The following is a 16,706-nucleotide window of genomic DNA, read 5'->3' on the forward strand; positions in this document are numbered from 1 at the left end:
AGAGCAACTGGACTTTCTTGAAAAGTCTTGAAGACGTTTCGCCTCTCATCTGAAAGGCATCCTCTCTGGCAGACATCTTAGCCAGAGAGGATCGTTCATTTTTGTCAACCTGGAACGACCATCACTGAACAGAGGTGGGTGTCATCAGCCACCTACAATGCAGCCATCAGCATTCTGATTCGGATTCTATGATGATCCATGAGAGGATAAATACTTGATACTCCCTATTAGACAGAACTGAGGATGCCTTTCAGATGAGAGGCGAAACGTCTTCAAGACTTTTCAGGCAAGTCCAGTTGCTCTCTTCTACCAACCACAGATTACTATGTACCTGGATGACTGAGTATCTTCACAGATACACTTTGTCTTCTGTTCGGCTTAATGTATGCACTCCATCTGGATTACCCCAAAGGTATGAAGAACACATTTGAGTTCATCCAGAAGATATTGTTGAACCTCGGACAACAAAAGCTTAGCCCAAAACTTCAAACATTAAAAAATGCTCTTTTGGGCTAGACGTTGTGTAGGGATAGCTTATACTGGCTTTCTACATACGTGTGGTGTGTGAATGAGTGCGAGTATGATGGGGCTGAACAATTAAACAAAACATTATTTAATATTTTATGCATGTATTTTTACTGTATTGAATTATGTTTTACTTTCATCTTTTTTTATGTTTTGATAATGAAACTGAGACAGAATACTTTTTTTTTTCAAAATTGAGGTCTCCATATTGTATTTTTAAGAAATAAGAAAACATATTTGATACACAACACAGTGAGAACAATCCCTCTAACAAAAATTATGAATCCTCACAATAACTGTCAAAAGAATAGCAGTGTTTTGTTTGTTTGGGTTTTTTTTTTTTACTCAGCCTCGTTTCATTTCATACTCATCTGGCTCAGTATTATGAAAGTGAGTTACTGCTACCTCATAATTGCAGAAAGGGAGTAGGTACTTGGGGAGCCAACAGTATTAAAAAAAAGTATCTATTGAGATACCTACTTGTTGTATTTGTTTGCTGTTTTTTGCATTTGAGATTGGAAAGCATAAAAAAAGTTTCAAGGCAGCAGAAGACACCCTAATGTAGGTCACATGACCCCGCCATCAGTGCAGGTATCCAGTGAGTAAAAACTGTTGAAAAAGAGTATGTGACGTTTAGTATTAGGGCCCGTTTACACGAGGACGCTGTCGGGTAAAAACAACTAAATATTTTATCAGAAGTGCCTTTCGTCTACACGGGGACGGCGTTTCCGAGGCTGAAAAACGGATCAAATTGAAAACGCCTTCCAGAGTGGATAAGTTAAAAACGGCCCCCATTGCATATCCGTCTAAACTACCCAATACGCGAAACTCTGCTCGGATCTGCTCACGTCGGGTACGCGTTTACGTCATACATATGTCATATACTGTACATGCCAGCCCGGGAAGTAAGAAAGTAAGTAAAAAAGTAAGAGCATGTCTGATTACATCGATCCAACGGACCTTCAAGCTGCCCTGTGTTTTAATGCAGTAGATGTGTTTTCCTGCTCACCCGCCCGGCTGGAGCTACTCAGTTTGGTGTCGCCAAGTTACACGCACGCGTGTGCGTGCACGCGCGCCGCCTATTCAAGCCGCTCGTGCAACCATAAACCCGAGACTGAAAACAAAACTAGCAGCCGAACGGGTTTATTTTGCTGAGATGGACACTGCTTTTTCTCTTCTTCACCGAAACAAGAGTGAGTGTTACTTAATAAAGGTAGATTAAAAGAGTTTCGGTTTGCTCCTGCTCCTCCCTCGAGCACTACAGTACCTCAGCCGGACCGGTGTTCTGTAAAGTTATCCTAGCAAGTTCGCATACAGACCATTTTATTATTCAAAACAAGTCATTACAAATTATTTGACTCGGCCAAAGACTTGACCAATATGCACAAAACATAAAAATCGGCAAATGCGTGAAATTCTCACCGATTTCCTATCAGCCCAGCTGATCGGTGGGACAAAACTACTGTTGAATTTTCCTACCCTCCTGGATTTCGCGCATGCGCAGTAGGCTTGGTAGGACAAATCCAAGAGGTAGGATAACTTTACAGAACAGCGGCGCAGATGTGCAGATCAGACAAGACGGAAGACGTTGCGCATGTGTGCAGACATAGCGGAGACATTTATGCGTCACCGTATAGACGCAGATTTCCTCCTTGAAAACGGTCGTGTAGACGCGGAAAAAAGTGAGAACGAAAACAGACTTTTGCGTTTTTGTTTCAGACCGTCCCCGTGTAAAGTGGGCCTTAGAGTGTAGTGTGCTTTTGCAACACATGTTGAACATATCAAAGTTGTTAAAGAGCTGACTTACATTTTGCTGCTTTGAAGGTGTATGTACAAGTACAGTTCTTTGTAATAATCCAGTTTTAATTATCAGGTTTTATTCAGGTTTTAAACTTTTACAGACTAAATGTTGCCAAGTCTGTTTGTTGCTGTGAGACATTCAGGAAAGTGTCCATTGTGAATCAAGGGCCTTCTGTTAGCTTATACCCAGACCAGTCAGCACACCTCACTCATGCTCATTCTCACTTTTACGCAAGTCTCACTCATTCTCTCATACATCACATACTGATTTTCACTCATACTCACTGACATACACTTTCTGTCTCACTCACACGCACACATGTACGCTCATACACTCAGTCTCTCTCACAAACACATAATATTGAGGAAATAATTTAGAGAAAGGTATAACTTAGCAGGAATCTGAAGCAATCAGCAAACTACAAGGAAGGATTTGCCTCTAACTGGCGTTAGCATCATTTATTCCCCCTGTTTCCTCTCCTCTGGTCACTGACTGGCCTGGTTCTCTACTAACAGAAGGGTTTGGACTAGGGCTGAAGGATTAATCACCATATGGCCAAGTACTATTATTCAAATTACAGTATATGTTTTTTTTTTTGATAGATGTCAAATTTGGTAAACCCCATTAAAAACTTAAGTATATGTGGTGCTAAAGAGATATTCTGACCTTTTATTTATCTATCACCCCCCAATTGTTCAGACAAACTCAACCTTTGATTATCTCTTTCTAGACAAGTTTCAGAATGAACAGCATGTTGGTTATTATTGTTGTTGTTTACAAATACTGAAATAAAAAAAAACATGTTTGTAATGCCATTTTGTGAACTCTTATTTTTAAGTTAACTAAACTAAGGTATGTTAAGTGCATTTATTTAAAATTAAGTACTGCTCACTTACTTTGGCACAGTATATTAAGTTAATGTGACTTATCTTTATTGAGTTTCTGTCAACTTTATTGAAGTGGATTACACTAAGATACCTCAAGTGAAGCATATTACAAATTTCAAGTGATGCCCGCTTGTTTTGACAGCATATATTAAGTTAATGTGACACAAAATATTTGAGTTGCAACAACTTGATTCGAATTTAACTGTACTGAGATACATTAAGTTTTTACAACTTCAAAAACAAGTACAGCTCAATTAAAGATAATAATTTCACACTACTTCACACAATTAAGTTCGTTTACTTGCTTTTCCCAAGGTAATCGGTTTCCTAAATTTCTTTAAGTAAACTCAACTTGTTAGAATTTACAGTGTATTCATATTTAAGTGAATAATCAATTCAGTCATCATAATTTAGCATTTTTAACCCAAGCAATCAAAAAGAGGAAATTTATTCAATATTTTCACTCATCTGTGAAGGAGGGGCTTTAATTCTTCATGATGTAGTTATTTTATATGTAAAGCAATTTTATAAAAGCATTTCAGTTGTAATAAAAAAAATTTCCACACTGGAGGCCAGATAAAGCAAGACGCTATCTTTATTCTTATTAAACATGACAAAAGAAGCATTGAGTGTTAGGTAAATGCAAAAAAAATAGTAAAATTAGAAAATTTTAGTTTTTGACCATAATGTCCCAAATGAGAGACCAGTTTCTGAGATGGACTATATATATATATATATATATATATATATATATATATATATAATCTCATTATCTCTAGCCGCTTTATCCTGTTCTACAGGGTCGCAGGCAAGCTGGAGCCTATCCCAGCTTACTACGGGCGAAAGGCGGGGTACACCCTGGACAAGTCACCAGGTCATCACAGGGCGACACATAGACACAGACAACCATTCACACTCACATTCACAGTCAATTTAGAGTCACCAGTTAACCTAACCTGCATGTCTTTGGACTGTGGGGGAAACCGGAGCACCCGGAGGAAACCCACGCGGACACGGGGAGAACATGCAAACTCTGCACAGAAAGGCCCTCGCCGGCCACGGGGCTCGAACCCGGACCTTCTTGCTGTGAGGTGACAGCGCTAACCACTACACCACCGTGCCGCCATATATATATATATGACATAATATGGATTACTACAGTTGTGGAATAGGGCTGTTTACTGTATTGTTATTATTTACTGTTTGATCTCAAATGCATTAAGAAGGCAAGAAATTGCACTAATTAACTTTTGATGAGGCGGCATGGTGGTGTAGTGGTTAGCGCTGTCGCCTCACAGCAAGAAGGTCCGGGTTCGAGCCCCATGGCCGGCGAGCACCTTTCTGTGCGGAGTTTGCATGTTCTCCCCGTGTCCGCGTGGGTTTCCTCCGGGTGCTCCGGTTTCCCCCACAGTCCAAAGACATGCAGGTTAGGTTAACTGGTGACTCTAAATTGACCGTAGGTGTGAATGTGAATGGTTGTCTGTGTCTGTCAGCCCTGTGATGACCTGGTGACTTGTCCAGGGTGTACCCCGCCTTTCGCCCGTAGTCAGCTGGGATAGGCTCCAGCTTGCCTGTGACCCTGTAGAACAGGATAAAGCGGCTAGAGATAATGAGATGAGATGAACTTTTGATGAGACACACCTGTTAATTGAAAAGCATTCCAGGTGACTACCTCATGAAGCTGGTTAAGATAATGCCAGTAGTGTGCAAAGTGTCATCAAGGTAAACACTGGATACTTTGAAAATTTTAAAATAAACATACATCCATCCATTATCTGTAGCTGCTTATCCTGTGCAGGGTCATGGAGAAGCTGGAGCCTATCCCAGCTGACTATGGGTGAGAGGCAAGGTACACCCTGGACAAGTCGCCAGATCATTGCAGGGCCGACACATAGAGACAAACAACCATTCACACTCACATTCACACCTACAGTCAACTTAGAGTCATCAGTTAACCTAACCTGCATGTCTTTGGACTGTGGGGGAAACCGGAGCACCTGGAGGAAACCCGTGCAGATACGGGGAGAACATGCAAACTCCACAAAGAAAGGCCCTCGTTGGCCACTGGGCTCGAACCCAGGACCTTCTTGCTGTGAGACGACAGTGCTAACCACCGTGCCACCCCTAAAATAAATGTTTTTTTAACACTTTTTTGTTTACCACTTAATTCCATACGTTATTTCATCGTGTTGATGTCTTCAGTATTGTTCTACAGTGTAGAAGTCAAAATACTGAAAAAAACTATGAATGAGAAGTTTGGGGTGCACAAACTTTTGACTTGGCCTGTATGAGTAAACTGTATATGGGTTGTTTTACAATCAGGGTACAAAATTTGTGTCACAGGGGTCCAAAATTCAAATTGATTCAAACTGGTTCTTGTACCAGTTTTTAAGTGAAGGACAAGTTAAAGAACAGATTTCAGGTAATTTTTTGACATATGTGTATTAGGGTGCATCAGTTGCCCCCTAAAAATGAAAAGTTCCTCCGATCATGATGCATTTTTGTTTTTATGTTCCTTTTGGTAAGAAAACACACTGGGTGAAATATTTTGACAAAATTCAAAGTTTAATGGTGGCACCAGGAGCTCAATGTTATGGAAAAAGCTGCTATTTTATGACTTTGATGACAAAATTTCGATCACTTTTCATGAAACATTATGGCACCTTATAGAGTATACCAAATATCTTAGATACACATTTTAGTACATATTCTAAATATATTATCAAGCACAGTTTGAGTTTTAGCTGTTCATTGAATCATTGTTCAATTACTTTTAAACAATACAAATGTATTATGAATCACATTAATGCTTCTCAATCCCTTGCAAAGGTTCTTAACATGATCTCTGGGTCACAAGAAATCAAGAAATGGAGTCCAACATTGTGATTCAAACCTCACGCGAAAACATAAAATAAGCGTTTTTTGGCAAAAAATGAACCTCATGGTGCCACCATTAGACTTTTGAATATGGTCAAAAAATTTTACAGGATATCTTTATTGGTGAAAAGGAACACCCAAACAAAAATGCATCAGATTTTATGAAAGTGAGGGCAACTGATGCACCCTAATGTGTATGGTAGTTTTGTGTAATCTGTTATAAGATGGGAGAAATAAATGAAGTGATGATTCTCGGAGAGGACATTTTTTTTGACAATTCAGAATCCACTACTTCCATAGTGCTTTTAAATATAAGGCTGTAAGCTTTGTGTTATCTCATCTTCTCTAGCCGCTTTATCCTTCTACAGGGTCACAGGCAAGTTGGAGCCTATCCCAGCTGACTACGGGTGAAAGGCGGGGTACACCCTGGACACGTCGCCAGGTCATCACAGGGCTGACACATAGACACAGACAACCATTCACACCTACGGTTAATTTAGAGTCACCAGTTAACCTAACCTGCATGTCTTTGGACTGTGGGGGAAACCGGAGCACCCGGAGGAAACCTACACGGACAACATGCAAACTCCACACAGAAAGGCCCTCGCCGGCCACGGGGCTCGAACCCGGACCTTCTTGCTGTGAGGCGACAGCGCTAACCACTACACCACTGTGCCATCCAGCTTTGTGTTAGTTGTCTCTAATATTTATGTCCCAATATCTTGACCACATTTTAGGATGAAAATAATCATTTTAGATATGTTATTTTATATTGAAAAATTAGCTGTCTCGGAGAGGACTTTTTTTGACACAATTACTAATTTGATCAAAATAGTCTGAAAACTTACTGGCATTCAACATTAAAACTTAACTATGTTTCCAATGATATGGAATCAAATATGTGTTTTATGGTATAAAGAATGATTTAAGTGCATCCCTTTTGGAGCTACCTGTGGCCAAAAAAGCACTTTTTCTAAATGACACGAGTAATTTTGCTAAATATGACGCATATTGCCATACATTCACCAAAAATAACGTTATCACCATTTTTTTTTGCATGGTAAATAGAGCTATCACAGGGCTACAATAAACAACCAAGTTTATTTAGTCAAGCCTTTGGATATTGAAGATAATAAGTGTTAAATGTGATTTTTAGCTTGCATACCCTGATTGTAAAACAACCCTTATGTATCAAAAGTGGTGCAGGATCAGTATAACGCGCGAGCGCACATCTTCATGACGCAAAAGGTATGACGTCACAATTGACACACAAAACAGAGTGAATCAGAATGTTTACTGGAACAAATCTGACAGTCAGTCGGTCAGAAAGAGCGGAAGAGAAAACCGCTTTTACAGAGAACGGTGAGCTGTTTATTATTATTATTATTATTATTATTATTATTATTATTGGTTTGACATTTAAAAAAAAAGTGGCTTAAACATGCCGTTTGTCCGACATTAGAAGTAAACATGATGATGATGATAATAATAATCATAATAACTGGGCTTCAGACAGGATGCTGAAGAAAGTCCTGATGGTAATAATCATGATCCTAATAAACTGATTCACGACAGTTTCAAACATGTGTGAAGTTAATTATCTCACTGTAAACCTCGTAAGTCATGATAGAAATTAACAGAACTACTTGACAAGAATGTTCATACTTAACTTTTAACATAATGGCTGTTTAGTTTGGGTGGCACGGTGGTGTAGTGGTTAGCGCTGTCGCCTCACAGCAAGAAGGTCCGGGTTCGAGCCCCGTGGCCAGCAAGGGCCTTTCTGTGTGGCGTTTGCATGTTCTCCCCGTGGGTTTCCTCCGGGTGCTCTGGTTTCCCCCACCGTCCAAAGACATGCAGGTTAGGTTAACTGGTGGCTCTAAATTGACTGTAGGTGTGAATGGTTGTCTGTGTCTATGTGTCAGCCCTGTGATGACCTGGCGATTTGTCCAGGGTGTACCCCGCCTTTCACCCGTAGTCAGCTGGGATAGGCTCCAGCTTGCCTGCGACCCTGTAGAACAGGATAAAGTGGCTAGAGATAATGAGATGAGGCTGTTTAGTTTATGTGTCAGTAGCGCGCTTGTGTACGTTTGTAAACTTTGGTTAATACTGTGCAATTGTTATCATAAAAAACTCTGTTTTGATTGGCTGAGCGAACTCGGTGTGCGCATGCACTTTTGTCAACAAAAGTGTCTCATCTCATCATCTCTAGCCGCTTTATCCTGTTCTACAGGGTCGCAGGCGAGCTGGAGCCTATCCCAGCTGACTACGGGTGAAAGGCGGGGTACACCCTGGACAAGTCGCCAGGTCATCACAGGGCTGACACATAGACACAGACAACCATTCACACTCACACCTACGGTCAATTTAGAGTCACCAGTTAACCTAACCTGCATGTCTTTGGGGGAAACCGGAGCAACCGGAGGAAACCCACGTGGACAACATGCAAACTCCGCCCAGAAAGGCCCTCGCCGGCCACGGGGCTCAAACCCGGACCTTCTTGCTGTGAGGCGACAGCACTAACCACTACACCACCGTGCCGCCCTCAACAAAAGTGTATTTAATAATAATGTGAACGATGAAACAATTATTGAACTCGGTTTTCACGAAATATCGTAATTTGTGTCCCGCAAGCAATTATTTGCCTCCAATTATTATCCAATTATTTGCATTAGGAATTTTTAAAGAAATAAAGCCAACTGTTTAAGTTTAGTTGACTGAATTTCCTTCAGCTCATCCTCCACTAAAACAAACAATAGCCAAATGCAAAAATCTGACTTCATCCTTTCATAATAATCATCTATAATCACTACACATAATATAATACAACATATAATCACTAAGACTAAATCCAAATAAGCTGTTAATATTAACACTGTATGTAACACTGTCACTTTAGGTGTTGCGTGATTTTAATCTCCATCCATTTGTCAGATCCTCCTTTCTGTTTCTTTGGGTAAAAAGATGTCTGTGACCGAGAAGCATGAGAATCCCACAAAAAGGATGACTCCTCGAAAGATGCTGTTGAGGACGAACGCCATGGCAGAAGGTCCATTGGAGACTCAGCAGGTGTACAAACTGCTGTATTGGGTCAACCAGAAAAATCAAGCAGAGATTGAGAAAATTCTGCTTTTGGGCGTCCCCGGTCTGCTCAACCTGACAGAGCCGAAAGAGGGGCTCAGTGCCCTGCACCTGGTTTCGGTGGCCAATGATCTGGACATGGCTAATTTCCTCCTGTCTCTGAACGCTCATCCTGATGTGCAGGACAAAAGGGGACGGACTCCAGTGATGCTCGCTGCAGAACTTGGTCATATCAGCATGGTGCAGCTTTTGGCCAGTCATCAAGCCAGCATGACCATAGTGGACAAAGAGGGCAAAGGTGTGCTTGTGTTTTCAATATTTGTGTTCGAATAATTAAGTTAGTCCACAAAATTGAGTCGTACATGAGCTGATAGCCAACAAGATGCGTAGCACCGAGTTGGCTATAAGCCATGTATGATGAGATTGAGTGGAATAACTGTTTTATTTTATCCACATTCACTGGATTTTGAGAAACAGACCATTTTTATTTTTAGCAAATTCAATTAAAAAAAAACTTTATACAAAACATCGGACAAAATCATTTCCACTTAGAATGTAAACAAACCGGCAAAATGACAGTAGGAATTTGTGAAAAATGCAATAATAATAATAATTCTTGAATATTTTTTAAAGATACGTTCTTACCATTAAATACTTTTATTCCATATTTTGTTGCTTTTTTTGTATTTTTTTATATTTTGTTTTTGAGTAGAGTTTTTATTTAGTTCTTGGTTAGTTCCGCAACACGCTTCGCCATTTTATTTTTCTCTACTCATGGTATATGAGCTAATATCCTAGTAGTAGAGTAGCCAATCAGAGCACGCAATTGCTCATATCCAATGAATGTGGATAGAATTTCTATTATTTCGTAGATAAGTAAAGAACAGTCAAAGATTAGACATTAAATAATTGTCATTTTTCTCTTTTGTCTTTCGTTCCATACAGGATTGCTGTTTTACTGTTTTGGCCCAACGAAAATGCACACACAAATCCTGGAGATGGTGATTAACCTGGATGCAGATATTCACAATGTTTCCTCCACGGGGAAATCTGTGTTCATGTTTGCCTGTGAACATGCAATGGATTATGAGCACCTCTGCATACGGCTTTTAGAGAGTGGAGCCGATCCCAACGTCACTGATCCTGTATGTGTTATCATAGTGTTAATGCTTAACCTCTCATTTTTAACCAGTTTGTCTCGTATCTCAAAAAGATGAATATTTCTATTAAAGACTCTTAGGGGTATGTCACACTCCGGAGAAGTCTGGAAAATACAGTAATGTGGTGTTGTCTGTCTGTTTTCCAGGTGACTGGCTACACGGCTCTGATGGCGGCAGTGAAAGCCGGATCTGTGGCGTTGGTGAAAGCGATCCTGCAGCGCGGAGGAAACCCAAACAGAGTTGACAAGATACGACTGACTGCTGCTCACATTGCAGCAGGCAAAGGTTTCTTCAAGGCAAGACAGGGTTTCTGTAAACTAAGAAAATATTTCAAATGATAGAACAGGAACACCATGGCTATGATTACTATCTCAGGTGAAGTCCGTGATGTCAGCTGAATGATTATTAATATTGTTTTATTTTCTCAGATGCTGATGATGTTGTCAGCGTACGCAGCTGATTTCAGCATGACGACCGTGCTTGGAAACACGGCAGTGCATGTAGCTGCAGCTGAAGGCCAGACACACTGCTGCAGGTTTCTGTTTCAGAGAGGTGGGTTACAGTTCTGTTAGAATGCAGGCACTTACAGATGTATGCACGGAAGAGCGAAACAAAGAGCGAAAACTTGGAAGAAATAGCAAAGGCTCAGAAATACGAGAGGCAGTCAGAAAAGATACAAGGCTTGGTATGAACTGAGCTAGCAGGATGATACTTCGCAATGGTGTGTTAGTTTGGGGAGTTTAAATAGAGGGACAGGTGATTAGGGAAATGAGAGACAACTGAGATTCAGTAGGCTGGAGACAGAGGGCACCGTGTGTCTTGGGACTTGTAGTTCAGGGTATCCATCTTTGTAGTTTTCTCAGTGGGTTTACTGACAGAAAACACCCCCCATCCCCCCACCTCCAGGAGCTACATTTTTTCTTGGAAGACCCCTACCTCTGGGTGCTGGTTTGTTGGGATATTGGGCATGAAATTCCTGTTTTAGAAGAGGATCTAGGGGGGCGTCATGGCTCAGGTGGATAAGGCGCCATACCATAAATCCGGGGACCCGGGTTCGATTCCGACCCGAGGTCATTTCCTGATCCCTCCCTGTCTCTCTCTGCCACTCATTTCCTGTCTCTACACTGTCCTATCCAAATAAAGGTGAAAAAAGCCCCCAAAAAAATCTAAAAAAAAAAAAAAGAAGAGGATCTAGAATGTCCTTGTCCCTGACCCAACTTTGTTCCTCGGGTCCATATCCTTCCCAGTCTACCAGGTACTCAACTTGGCCTCCGCTTCATCTTAAGTCGAGGATCCTGTTAACCTGGTAGATGAGTTCTCTCTCTAGATCGAGTGTAGTGTGCTCCTGGACTGGTGTGTTGCTGGCAAGGGGCCCCAGGATAGCAGGTTTTAGCTGTGATACATGGAAGGTAGGAGATACTCAGCTGTGAGGGGGAAGTTCAAGGCAGTATGATACATCATTAATGCTGTGTACAACTTTGAATGGCCCAATGTAGTGTGGCTGGAGTTTTCTACAGGTGTTAGGCTCTCAACCTTTCCATGAAGCTTGTCCAGAAGCATGAAATGAACTGAGAGCCCCGGTCACTGACTATGTTCTCGGGGATGCCATAGTACCTAAATATTTGTTGAAATAACAGTTCTGCGGTTTGAGAAGCTGTGGGGATGCCTGGCAACAGGATGAGTCTAAGTACCTTAGAGAATCGGTCATATGGTGGCGTTAGCTTGAGAGGGACATAAATCAGTGATAAAGTCAATGGCTAAGTGTGACCAGGGTCTTTGAGGAATTGGGAGGGGGCATAACTTGCCAGTGGGGGGGGGGGGTGTTCTTGGAACTTTAGCTTGGGCACATTCAGAACATGAAGCGATGAACTGGTTTATTTCTGTGAGCATGTTCTCCCACCAATATTTGTTTTTTAACATCTGGTATGTGCGTTGATTGCCCAGAAGTCCTGTGGCAGGAGATGCGTGTGCCCAGGTGATGAGTCTGCTGCAAAGATGCTTGGGTACGTAGAGGAGACCAGGTGGGAGATGAATGGGACAAGCTTTAGGCTGTGACTTCTATATTTCTTTGTCCAGTTCCCAGGTAATGGATTGTATGAAGCATTGTGGTGGAAGGATAGGATGAGAAGCTGAGTCTTGGTATGTTGGATCAAAAGTTCTGGATAGGGCATCTGCTTTGGTATTCTTAGAACCTGGGCAGAATGAAATGGTGAAGTTGAATCGGATAAAGAATAATGCCCACCTGGCCTGACATGGATTTAACCTTTTGGCTTTCCGGAGATATTCTAGGTTCTTGTGATTCGTGAGGATTATGAAGGCATAAGTAGCTCCCTCTAGCCAATGCCGCCACTCCTTAAAGGCTAGTTTAATGGCGAGTAGTTCTCTGTTCCCCACATCATAAATCCTCTTGGCTGAAGATAACTTCTTCAAAAAGAAAACTACTGGGTGTAGCTTCTGTTTCTCCCCAAAGTGTTGGGAAAGAATGGCCCCTACTCCAGTGTCCAATGCGTCCACTTCTATGATGAATGGCTTGGTAGGGTCAGGATGCTGGAGTATGGGAGCTGAAGTGAAGGCAAACTTGAGCTTGCTGAAGGCTTCCTCTGCTGCCGAGTTCCAATGTAGGCTCTTGGGACCCTTCTTCAGTAATGCTGTCAAGGGGGCTGCCAGAGAGCTGAAACCTCAAATGAACCGGTGATAGAAATTCCCAAAGCCCAAGAGCCATTGAAGGTCCTCAATGGATTTTGGGGTTGGCCAGGATGTGACTACTGATACTTTAGATGAGTCCATGCCTACTCCTTCTGCGCTGATGACATAGCCGATGAAAGAGATTTTGCTTTGATGAAACTCACACTTTTCAGCTATGACGTAGAGATTGTTTTCCAGTAGAAGCTTGAAAATAGCTCTGACGTGTTCCTGGTGACTTCTGTTATCGGAGGAGTATATCAGGATATCATAAATGTAGGACATGCCATATTTACCCAGCATGTCCCGTAGCATGTCATTGATCAGGCACTGGGACACGCTGGGAGCCAAAAAAAGGCCATAAGGCATTACCCGGTACTCGAAGTGTCCCGCGATCATGCTGAAGGCTGTCTTCTATGATCAGATTGTATGCACTGCGGAGGTCCAGCTTAGAAAAATATCTTTGCGGATCTTGGCTGCTCCAGAGCCGCTGGGACCAGGGGAAGTGGTTAAGGGTATTTAACCATGACCTGGTTTGGACCGCTAATCTATGCAAGGCCTTAGTCCACCTCCTCGTTTCTCCACAAAAAAGAAACCAGCCAACAGGAGACTTGGATGGGCGGATATATCCCTGTTTGAGGGCCTCCTGAATATACTCCTCCATGGCAACTTGTTCCTTCTGGGACAAAGGATAAATAAGACTGTGTGGTGGTGACATAGCTGGTAGTAGGTCAATCGCACAGTCATATGACTAGTGTGGAGGTAGCCTGTAGGCTTTCCCCTTACTGAAAACTTCCGATAGATCCCGATAACACTCAGGAACGTTTTCCAGGGAGTCTGGTTGAGGACTTTCTCCTGAGGTGGACAATACTTGGAGCTGAGGACGAGAAAGACAGCTCTGGAAACACATGAGTGACCACTGAAGAATTTCCTTATTTTGCCAAGAGATCAAAGGATCGTGCAGCTGTAGCCAGGGATATCCAAGAACAATGTCATGGTCAACGGTAGTGGTCATGTACAGGGAAATGAACTCTTTGTGTAACGCTCCCACTTGAAACTGGACTGGTTGGATGCGTGTGGTGACGAGTCCATCACCTATGGGTCCTCCATCGATAGCCTTAATGCTGACTGCACTGTGCAGAGGGGTGGTAGGTAGATTGAGCTTCTGTATGATGGTGCTGCTAATAAAGTTCCCCTCTGCCCCTGAGTCAATAAAAGCAGAAAGGACATAGGTGGAGGACGATACCCTTAGCACTACTGGAATCTTAAAGGATTTAGAGTTCAGTTCTCTCACCGGTAATGTAGATTTTGCTAGTGTCTCTGCTGGAGATTCACGGACTGGACGGACTAGACAGTGCCGGATGTTATGCTCGGTGCTCTTGCAGTAAAAGCATAAGCCCTCCTTACGTCATCTCACACGCTCAGTATGGGTTAGCCTAGTGCGTGACACCTTCATAGATGAGCTGTCCTCAGAAGGCTGCACAGACCGGGTGCTTTCGTGGAGAGAGGGTTAGCACTTTAGCAGTTGGTCTAGATGGATAGTTAGGTCAATGAGGGGGTCCAGGGTGAGGTTCTCATCTCTTTAGGCCAGTTCACTGATGACTTCAGAGCACGGACCTTGGCAAAACACTGCCTTGCGGGCTGGGTCGTTCCATCCACTGGCAGCCGCTAACGTCCTGAAGTCCAGGGCATATTCAGCAACACTTTGAGAAGTGTTTAAAAATAAAGGTATCTCTATTAAGGATATTGTAGCAAAGCAAGAGAACAGTCACCTTATCCTGCCTTGAACCCAGCTCTATAGGGTGCCAAACCTCACCTTGACCACAAACCCCAAGGAGCCAAGCTCGGTGGTATGGTAGTCAGAGCACATACTCAACTGTAGTGATGGGCACTCCGTCACAATACAAATGATTCCCGATCTCCCGTAGCCTAAATTGTAGCCATAGTTGAATTGATTACGTAGCCTAAATGAGTAGCCTTAATCAAAATGTGTAGTTCGCTACACATCACAACAAATTACTGACACTTTGGTAACATTACCATAAGCCTACAGCTTTCCATAGCCAGCTACTCTGTGGGATAACATACAGTACCAATTTGTGTGTAAGTTAGCTTATGCCGTTGAACTGTTAGAATTTTACCTCAGCTGGATTTCTGTTATAGCAACACTACATCTAGCAACAACTTCAGCTCACTGATTGGTGCTGCACTGAGCTTTCTCCTGCTAGCATTGGCCGCAGTAGGCTACGGTTTGTTAGGTCAACTGCTACATTTCAATACAGTGTGACTAGCAATGCTATGTCATATACAACATCGCAAAATGTCACTTACACATTTAAAGGCTAAATAACAGATGACAAACAATGTCACTTAGGCCTACAAGAACAGACTATGGTTCACCTGTCCAGGAGCAGATTAAGCAATCTGTCAAAGCTGAAGGAATGACTTTAGTTTAGGCAAAGATTCTAGCGCTACGCTAAAAAGTTGTTCCTCAGCTTCATCAATCAAAACACTGGAAAGGCTATCACCAGAGGTGTTCTAGTACAGGGGTTCTCAACCTTTTTTACTTTAAGTCCCACTTTACTTTAAGGCATTTTCTGCCTATTCATACTTGTAACGAGTCGGGGCCCATTAAAAAAGATCCCCAAATATTTTTGCTTATCTATTCTATTAGAATCTAATAATCTATTGTAAAGTGTATTAACGGAATGCAACACCACTCCCTGTTACAGATGGGAGCCCAGGAATTAAATAAATGCAATAAAAACATTTTTTTTTTAATTGTAGGTATTGTATTTAAACTGTATGGATGTGCCAAAAGCCAAACGATACATGTAGGTCATTCTCAGTCAAAAGGGATTAATGATCCAAAAATGGAGTCTGGTCCATTAACACAAGAACTTATTACCATGTTTGTGTACAGCAAACAAGCAGGTTATTAAAACCAAGAAGTACATTCATAAGAAGTGGATATAGAAACCATTCAATGGGATTAGATCCTTACACGCTAACAAAGAAGGATTTTTCCTGTGAAAGAAAAGTTTACTAGCTAAATTTGACATGAGTAGAATAAATTTTGATCCTATTGTAGCTGTAACTAAATACAAAAACAATAGTTATGCATACTAATTAATTAAATTAATGTGAAGATAATTAACAGATAATCAACAGATTTTAAGGTTTTTTTTTATTTTTTGTCTTTTGTATTTGTAATTATTTGTATATGTACATGCACAACCCCACCAGCTCTGCTGATCAAATTATCATGTTTAAATAAAGTTATTAATTCGTTATGAGTTGGAAAATTATCCATCCACTGAGTTCCCCGAAATCTCAAACTACCTGGTGCTGCAGACATCGTTCTACACGGACACGCAGATGAAAACCTGGAAGAGCATGGAGGAGTACAACTTTTTATATGTGACTGGGTTAAAGAGCTGGGGATCAGGACACTTGAAGATAAATCCTGTATCATTTTTGCCTGGGTAAGGAGGAATTTCTGGGCTTTTTGTGCGCATCTTTGCGATGGTTGCTGGGACACTACAAGTTTTAGTATCAGGTGTAAACAAACGACAGCCGCTGGATTCCCAATCCTCCCTGCTCTTCTCTTCCAGCAGGCATCACAGATCCATATAATTTACCCACAAACATATTTATTTATCTCTCTCTCTCTCTGTGTGTGCTTGCATGCGCTCT

General features: G+C 41.8%; 1 protein-coding gene across 1 annotated transcript in view; it reads left to right on the forward strand.

Moving 5' to 3' along the window:
- Positions 1-16,706, forward strand: part of LOC132893634 (ankyrin repeat and EF-hand domain-containing protein 1-like) — a 31,251-nt gene that overhangs the window by 3,602 nt on the left and 10,943 nt on the right. The window contains exons 4-7 of the mRNA XM_060932780.1: positions 9,022-9,466; positions 10,114-10,313; positions 10,475-10,624; positions 10,757-10,880. Of these exons, the coding sequence (XP_060788763.1) occupies positions 9,022-9,466; positions 10,114-10,313; positions 10,475-10,624; positions 10,757-10,880 (919 nt within the window). The remainder of the gene's footprint in view (positions 1-9,021; positions 9,467-10,113; positions 10,314-10,474; positions 10,625-10,756; positions 10,881-16,706) is intronic.

This window comes from Neoarius graeffei, chromosome 11 (assembly GCF_027579695.1).
Source record: "Neoarius graeffei isolate fNeoGra1 chromosome 11, fNeoGra1.pri, whole genome shotgun sequence".
Lineage (NCBI taxonomy): Eukaryota > Metazoa > Chordata > Actinopteri > Siluriformes > Ariidae > Neoarius > Neoarius graeffei.